At 34.1% G+C, this 8,916-nt stretch overlaps 1 protein-coding gene across 1 annotated transcript; it reads right to left on the bottom strand.

Annotated features, from left to right (window-relative positions):
- Nucleotides 1–6,737: 6,737 nt before the first annotated feature.
- Nucleotides 6,738–8,172, bottom strand: LOC145039382 (F-box/FBD/LRR-repeat protein At1g13570-like). Its single transcript, XM_078987446.1, has 4 exons — nt 7,554–8,172; nt 7,370–7,480; nt 7,130–7,282; nt 6,738–7,040 (listed from the first exon to the last, which is right to left on the bottom strand). The coding sequence occupies exons 1-4, from the start codon at nt 8,160–8,162 to the stop codon at nt 6,738–6,740; spliced, it is 1,176 nt and encodes a 391-aa protein (XP_078843572.1). The 5' UTR covers nt 8,163–8,172.
- Between the last annotated feature and the right edge of the window lie 744 nt (nt 8,173–8,916).

Raw genomic sequence — 8,916 nt, 5'->3', positions numbered from 1 at the left:
GTGAAATGTGGATGTTTGGAGCTGTACGCCCAGCGTACACGTCTGGATCCCAAAACCCTAAATCTTATGGTTGACTAACTATTTAAACACCTTAATTCCTAGGTGTGAGCCTCTCTTTTATCCTTCATTGTCTTAAACACTAATCTTGAGCTGTAGCCTCATCCTAAAGTGTTATGAGCCTTTTATGTGCATCTTTGGTGGGTTCTAGTATATATTCATAAGTGGAAGCTTTGTGCAAGGTGGTGAATCAAGGGGAAGGCTTGTAGATCTCGACTCTTTGCTTCATTTCCATCTCTTTAAAGGAAAAAAGTTCTTAACTTCCTCATTAGAAGTTGAGATCTAAGATTATGTGGGTTTTGGTCCCATTTTGACCTCAAGAGTGAGATCTAGTGGTTATGAGCCTTTTATGTGCATCTTTGGTGGGTTCTAGTATATATTCATAAGTGGAAGCTTTGTGCAAGGTGGTGAATCAAGGGGAAGGCTTGTAGATCTCGACTCTTTGCTTCATTTCCATCTCTTTAAAGGAAAAAAGTTCTTAACTTCCTCATTAGAAGTTGAGATCTAAGATTATGTGGGTTTTGGTCCCATTTTGACCTCAAGAGTGAGATCTAGTGGTTGGATACCACTCTAGGAGCTTTGAGTTGCCACTCTTAGAAGTTCTAAGGTCATAAGTTCATAAAAATGCTTGCTTGGTGTTTAAAAATGGCCCATGCATGTTCTTGTTGGGTCTTAATGGATTAAAATGGTTATTAGATCCCATTGAGTCACGTAAATGCATAAAGGTGCCAACTTTATGCATTAAGAGCTTAGTTGGAAGGTGTTTTGAGGTTTTGATGGAAGGACTTAACAGATTAAGTCATGATATGAGTTTTGGAGAAATAGCGAGTATGCCCCACGTAAGTCCATGTATGCCTTGCATACTGATTTGAGGCCCCGATATGTATCCTTGAGTAAGCTGAGCATACCTAGAGGGTACGACTCGTGTACGCGCATATGTGGGCTTTCGGGCTTGTTCATATTTAGGCTTCGGACTTGGGTTTGGGTTTTGTGTGTTGGGCTTGTTGGTCAGCGGGATCTCAGAATCTTGGACTCTTGTTTGGGCATGTCTAGTAGGGCCTAGGTTTTGTATTGGGCCTTTGTGGGCCCAATGGTGTTAGGATTTAGTGGGCCTAATGGATTTGGGGCCTTGGGCCATCTAAGATTTATTAGGCAAGGAATTGTTGGGCTTTAGGATAAGACCCATATGGGGGTTTGGCCCAATTTGGAAAATTGGGCCATTAGTAGACTTTTATGAATTTTGTTTTGGGCCTTTTTGGTTTTGGGCTTAGGCTTCAGTTTTGGTCAGGGGTAAAATGGTCATTTTACCCCAAGTATGGATTATAGATCTTGGTTTGGGAACCCAATTGCTAATTGGGTGTTATCTTGGTATTGTTAGCTCGGGAAGTTGTCAGGGCAACAACTAATGATTTCTTGCAGTGAGCTTCAGCATTCGAGGTGACTCTCCTCACTGTTCTATGGGTCGAAGGCACAAATACCGACCCATTTGGTTTATGTATGGTAAGAAGACCTGGGGTTGACCCTTGGCATTTTTTATGAAAGACCAGAAGGTGGCTCCTAGCAATTTGTATGAAAGACCAAAGTCTAAACAATGGCAAATGTTAGTTAAGTAGTTGTATATTATATGCTAGTTGTCTTTGTGATACTTGCATGGAAGACCAAGAGGTGGCTCCTGGCATTTGTCTGTAAGACCCAGGGTTTCATCCCCCAGCCTGGCAAGGAAGATCACGAGGCAGCTCGTGGCATAATGGCAAGACTGATTATGTTTATGTGTGATATGTATGGCTCATGATTATGGTTTTTATGTAAGGCTCGTTTTGTCACACTGCAAACCCGAGAACGGCGGAAACGTTATGGGGCGGAGGACGTCATGTAATGTATCACAACAATGTAAAGTAGTAAACAAGCAACAACATCATCCATTGCATTAATAGTATAATTTTAAATACATGTGTGTTCTTTGATATCATAAACAACATAATGAATGTTCAAAATAAAAAGACGAGTCTTGACTACTCCGTCTTCACAAAACCTGGTCGTCATACCTGTCTATTTGTGACCTGAGAATACAAGTTATTTTGAAAGCGAGTATCAGCAATAAAGCTGGTGAATTCATAAATATTAATGTGTCTTTGATTTGTAAAATTGCAAAGTAAAGACTTGTAAATGTTTGAAAACCCTAGAAAATCCCATATTTCCTACTAGTATAAAAGTAGTATTCTACCAAGACCCGACTGTTTTGTAAGTAAGCATCACTGTAAATGTGACGGTTTTTCCCTGTTTAACTATTATTATAAAAGTTATAGTCTACCTTGTCGTTTATGCGTATGAGTCACAATATAAAGGTATTAAGGAAAAATAGTTTATCTATATCAAACATATCCTACCTCGTCGTTCATGTGAATGTGTCACAAAGTAAAGGAAGGAAAATAATATAATAACTAAAGATGTATCCTTTTGCACTAGGATATTCACGACGTGGAAACTCACTGAAAAGGTACAACCGTAGATACCCGTCGATGATCATTTTCCCTACTGTAGCTAACATCCTTGGGGGTGGAATGGTAAGTCCTAAAACGTTTGTAACAAATTCTATGTAATAGTATCTATTAAACGTATTAATGTAAACATGTTCATGTAAGCGTATTTATGTAAACGTATTCTTGTAAACATATTCATGTAAGTGTATCTATGTAAATGTATTATTGTAATATGTAAGCATATTCATGTAAGCGTATTAATGTAAGCGTATCTATGTAAACGTATTCTTGTAATATGTAAACGTATTCATGTAACATGTAATGTATTAGTATAGACTCATGAATGAACTGACTCTTGTGTGATTCCTTATACTTGGAATGGTAAGTAATATCTCCTAACTATACCTATTATAGTTACTAGTAATGTACGTGTATAACCGAAAGTATGCCTTTGCTACCCAAAGGTACTAAACTGACTAGAGGAACTTTTATGTCTATATATGTATACATGATATATAACTAAGCATGCATTTGACAATATAAAAGCATAAAAGAAGTTTTGTAAAACCTTTGAAAGATTAATAGTAAGAAACAATGACTCGATGTTAGTTTATAAAATGATTGAAAGTGTTTTGTTTGATAAGACAGTTTAAGTATAAGGAAAACCTTTGTTTGAAACACATTTGTAACAGAGTTTGAAAGGAAACATATAGTATGTAAGACAGTTTGATAAAGAGTTTTAAACATGTAAAAACATTTAAGAAATTCATTTGAAGAAATTTGTTTGGTAAAACAGTTAACGTATAGTAAATCCATTTGCATGCTAGTTATTAATCACATGTGATTGATATAATAACTAAACATGATTCAACTTGTATTCCCCCCCCCCCCCCCTAAATCATTTAAAAACATTTAAAAGGTTAATTAAGGGGTATGAACTCACCTGCAGCCAGTGGATCGGATGGAAGCGTTAGACACGTGTTCGGTGTCAAGTGAAGACTTAAACACACACAATGATCCTAATAACATATGAAGACATATGTAAATATATAATTAGTGATTATAACACTAATTAAACATGTTTAAACATCCTAATGTGAGGAAAACACTTTGGTCAAAGTGTTAGGAGGCCATTGGGTTGCGATAAAAGAATGCAAGGCCTTATACGACAGTTTATGGTCAATGGACCATACTTTAAGGAGTTTGCGGCCCATGGGAGTTTAGTCCTGGCCATAAACTCTCAATTGGGTCACCAAATGAGGCTCAAAACTATTATAACTTAAGTGGTTAAGTGTTCCAAGGCTTAAACAAGAGGTTTGGTGGGTTTAAAGTCCAAGAATGGCCTTGTATGGTGTTTACGGCCCTAAGACCACTTCCCCATGACTTTACGGCCATAAACTCATAATAAGATGTACCAAATTGTGTAATTAAGTCCCTAGTTCAATGGTATAAGGTTCTATGCTAAGTTCCAAGGCTTATTAAGGTGTTAGTGTGCTATTTGCACCACTAAAAGGGGTTTACAGCCCAAGAACTTGTCTTGGCCGTAAACTCTTTGAATCGTGTGTTTCCTTATGTTTTCTAAGCCCTAAACATGCTAAACCTAGTGTACAATGAGTTGGAACAAGATTACTTACGATCTAGGAGCTTGAATGGTCGGTTTTGGTCAAGAACACGAGCGTGTGTTCTTGGTGTTCTTGGTGGAACTTGAATATCTAAAAAATGGAATGATTTCACAGATGAAATCATGTAAGATTACTAGTTTATGCAAGATAACAACTAGTTAAGACAATAAGCTTACGAGTTTTGAAGATCGGGGACGAAGATCGGATTGATACTTGAGAGGATTTGGGCAAAAGGGAAGGGAGGAATGAACAAATGACCACCTCTTCATCATATAAGCAAGAGTTTACGGCCTACAGATAAACTCCCATGTGTTGGTCGTGAACTCCTTGCATGGGTGTTTAAGGTCATTTCTTTGAGCTATAACCTCAGCCGATAAACCCCGACACTTATTCCTTAAGTGTATAAGGCTCAGAACGTTCAAATAAACTCCTAATTGTGCTAAAAGATAACAGCAATGAGTTTGACTTCTAATAAAGTGTTTGACTGAATTGGATGGAAAATTTCGGGTTGTCACACGTTTGATAGGTGTGTTATGTGGTATTTGGGAAACTCACTAAGCTTTATGCTTATAGTTTTGTTTATGGTTTCAGGTATTTCCGATTCAAAAAGGAAGAGCCCGACTTGATCGCAGCGCATACACCCGTGTTTTCCGCAATATGTGATTTTGTGATTTAACTCTAAAAAAATATTTTACTTAGCAATGTTTCTGAATGTTTGGATTAAGTAACATATGTGTTTTGACTATAATAAAAATGAAAACTTTATCCTTGATTTTTGGGGTGTTATATATAGAGCATGAGATGAGATGGGAAGAGGCTTACAGAGAGTACGAGATGAGGTTAAGAGATAAGAGACAATTAATAGAAGATAAAATAAGAGATGTATGAGATGAGATGGTTTGAGAAACGAGTAAAAGAGATAGATGGGATGATAAAGAATAATTGAGTATGTTATGAGAAAAAGAGATTAGATTGAAAAGTATGAGAAAGAAGAGAAAAGAAAGTTATAGTATGTGAAGAAAAGAAAGAGTTAGAGGAAGAGTAGATAACGTGAAACGAATTACAATATAACTCATCGGACCTGTGGTTTGATGTAGTAGATGTATTCATGTTTGGCAGGTTCAGGTAACAGTCATGGTACATGGGAAGACAAGAGCACAAGGACTTTCTATAAAAGAATAATTTTTATTTGTTTGTATATTTCCTTGTTGTTATTTTATGATAAGATTTTATTCTAAACCCGAATGTAACTTGGGATGTAAAGTTTTTAAATTTTTATAGAATTTTGAACTTTGATAATCCCTAGTTAATTAGACACAGAAAGTTCGTGTCATTACAAGTAATTTCTTTCTTGTAAGTTTTTAAAGTACGTTGCTATAAATAGTAAATCCTATATCTAGGGTGCATGTACACTTAAGTAATTCCTTAGATTATTTTGTTACCTTCTTGATGTGTATTGATGCTAATAAAACCTAACAATGGTATCAGAGCCTAATAGATTTTAGTTGTATTTGCACAAACTTTGTAAAAATTGAAGAAAATAAAGAAACACCTCTTTGCTAGACGCGACGATTTATCGGGTTTAAGATTTTATCTGTTTTTCAAAAAAATAAAGATAACCCTTTGAATTAAATTATTATTTAATTATTTAAATCTAAATATTCGAATTTTTGATTAACTTAAAAATATTATTTAATTAAAAGGTTCAAGTCTCATTAGAGATATATATGAGAGATATATGTGAAGTATAATAGATTTGTCAAAGTAAATATTATGCAAACTTTTAACCCATAACAATAATCTAATTATTTAAATTTAAATATTCGAATTTTTGATTAATTTAAAAATATTATTTAATTAAAAGGTTCAAGTCTGATTAGAGATATATGTGAAGTATAATAGATTTGCCAAAGTAAATATTATGCAAACTTTTAACCCATAACATCGGTTTTTGTGCCAAAGTAAATATTATGCAAACTTGGTGCATGTTTAGCCCATAACATTGGTTTTTGTGTGAAAGTAAATATTATGCAAACATTAATTTTCTTTTTTCCCATCCATAGTTATTAGCGAAGGTGTTTAAGTAAGAGTTGGTGTCTATATCTTATATAGATTTTCAACAAAACGCTTTTTATATTTATGGGATTTTCTCAAATATGTCATATATTTTTTGTTACAATAATATACAAGGTAATATTTTTAGTAGAGTATTTGTACCGGAAGACTTAAATCAATTAAAAGTTTACATTAAATATGTTAGTGTGTTTTAGTTATTTAAATGAAATACAGAATTTTAAAATAAATTCAAATTCTTTAGATAAAAAAATTTGGAGCACCAAAATTACCATATAAAGTTTGACAGCATTTAGTATAAAAAAATAATAATATAATGTCGAATTTAGTGTTATACTATATTTTGACATGGTTCAAGAAATGCTTTGAATATGGACTATGGAGTGACTTTGCTAACCATATTTGAATGGAGACCGATGGATGTGGGTTTATAACATAAAACATATATCCTTAAAAAAAAAATAGCTAAATGCATAACTTGTATTTTACATCCACATATTATTGTTTAGCGTTCAATAATGATATCCACTTTTGGTGACGCACGTGGAAATGTTAATCGCAGCAAATCTCGAAGCATCTTATTTTCTTTATCCACAGAAACATCTGAATTAAGCTTTATTCGTGCTTTCTTAAGCATAGGTGATTTAGCCATGATGAGTTTCACAAACTCCATTTCAGGAGCATAGTTATGGAAACTTGTTATCTCAAGTTCTTCAAGATGATCCAACTTCATTCCCAAATAGTAGTCTTGAAGATCAACCAACTCCTTGCAAGTTTCTTCACCACACAGCTTATGGTTCCAACACAGCTGATCAAAAAACATGTACGATTTGTCAACAGAATTGTATATCTATTATTTTCAAAGTATGTGAGTGTGTGTAGTTTATATCTATCTACCTCTATTTTTATCTTCTCCAAATTTGGGGAGCTGTTGATCACACTGAGAGCATCGGAAAGCTCATGTTGTTTCAGAAAACACACATCAAGATAAAGTATCCTCAAGTGGACTAGTAAAGCGGGGGGGTTCTGCATACTACTGCCTTCAGTAAACTGCTTTAACCGAATACCAAGACTAGAATTAAAAAGACGATATTTTTGCATGAGATAAAAGCATCAAGTTAATTAAGTATTTATTACCTTGATATAAGACTTAGAGATTTTCAGAACCTGAACCGAAGGTAAACACTTGGATAGCTCAAGAAATCTACACTTGTTTCCTAGTGTAATAAAGCCTTTTTGATGTCCAATCTGCATCCATATACTTTGTAAGAAGGTTTTAACTGAAGGCGCTTTCATAAATGATTATATGGGACTTAATTACCAGTATAAATTTCTCAAGTAATGGGCAATTGGTAAGTAATTGTTGAAGCATCTTCGCAGTGATGTTGACATTGCATAACTCGAGAATCCTCAAGGTAATGAATCCATTAAATGTTAATGGAAGCTCAATCACACAATGTGTGAGATGTAGGTGTTGTAGTCCGTATAATGAAAAGAACACAGAGGGTAGCTTGTAGCGCTTGGAAAAGTAAAATTTGAAGAGTTCATTTGACCGAAACTTACAGATGAATTTCTTGATATTTTTGCTCTTTGAAAGATGGAGTATTATTTGGTCAATCTCATCATCAATTTCTGTATCGATATTAATAGAGATACTGAATTCTAATACTGGACCATTATGTAACATCAAAACATGGAAGATGGCATTGACAAACTTATATTTGTTAATTTCTTTGCTACTTGATGAGGTATTTAAGTACTTGTCATCAAATACAAGTTTAGGCATTCCCTTCCAACAATGCCTCCATTTCTTTGACAAAACGCTCGTCCTCAATGCATCTTGAATGGGCAAAAGAGTCAGAATTTTTTCAATTGTGTCTTGAGGAAGAGTGTTGATTCTATCCAAACTTTGGGGTTGCACTTCCACCATTTCCTTGAAGTCTGACCTTCACACGATTGAAAAGTAGAATTTAAGAAGGAAAAAAGAAAAGAGATTTGCATAACATTCATTCTCAATATTAGCCGATAGCCATACATATCTATCGCAACATCAAAGAGAAATATAAATCCTTGCATCAAACAAATAGGAATTGGTTGCTCAAAAAAGAGCCACGTGAGAGGAAAAGTCAACTAATATAAATAGAAGACAAATATATCAATTGAAATTAAACATGATCTTGCTCAATAGTACTAGATATGCTCATTATGCTCTATGTGAATACTAGAGCCCTAATTCCCAGTTTAATAGATTGTCATATCATTATTCTACCATCGATACAGCTCAAACATTTTTCCAACAATCATTGAACTCTACAAAACTTCTACCATTTTTTCCCACAATCATTGAGCACTACAAAACTTCACCGGAACATTAATTTTAAACATAATAACAGTTTTAATATCTAAGATACATTACATGATTTCCAAACACTAAGTGCGTGTTTGGGTAAACTTTTAAATCAAACTTATTAACTTTTCCAAAAAGTCATGAAATTCTTGACTTTTTTGGAAAAATCACTTTTTTGCCTAATTTTATCTAAAGTGTTAATGTTTATCAAAAACAACTTTTTAACTTATTAGCTTTATAAAAAGTAATAACTCACTTTAAAAACAATCACAACCACCTTTAAGTTATCATAATCGCAACTCATGCATTATACAATTGCTCATTATATGGTATGATA

This window comes from Lactuca saligna, chromosome 4 (genome assembly GCF_052625555.1).
Source record: "Lactuca saligna cultivar CGN05327 chromosome 4, ASM5262555v1, whole genome shotgun sequence".
Classification (NCBI taxonomy): domain Eukaryota; kingdom Viridiplantae; phylum Streptophyta; class Magnoliopsida; order Asterales; family Asteraceae; genus Lactuca; species Lactuca saligna.
Note: the sequence above shows the minus strand (reverse complement) of the source record. Positions and strands in the feature narration are given on the sequence as shown.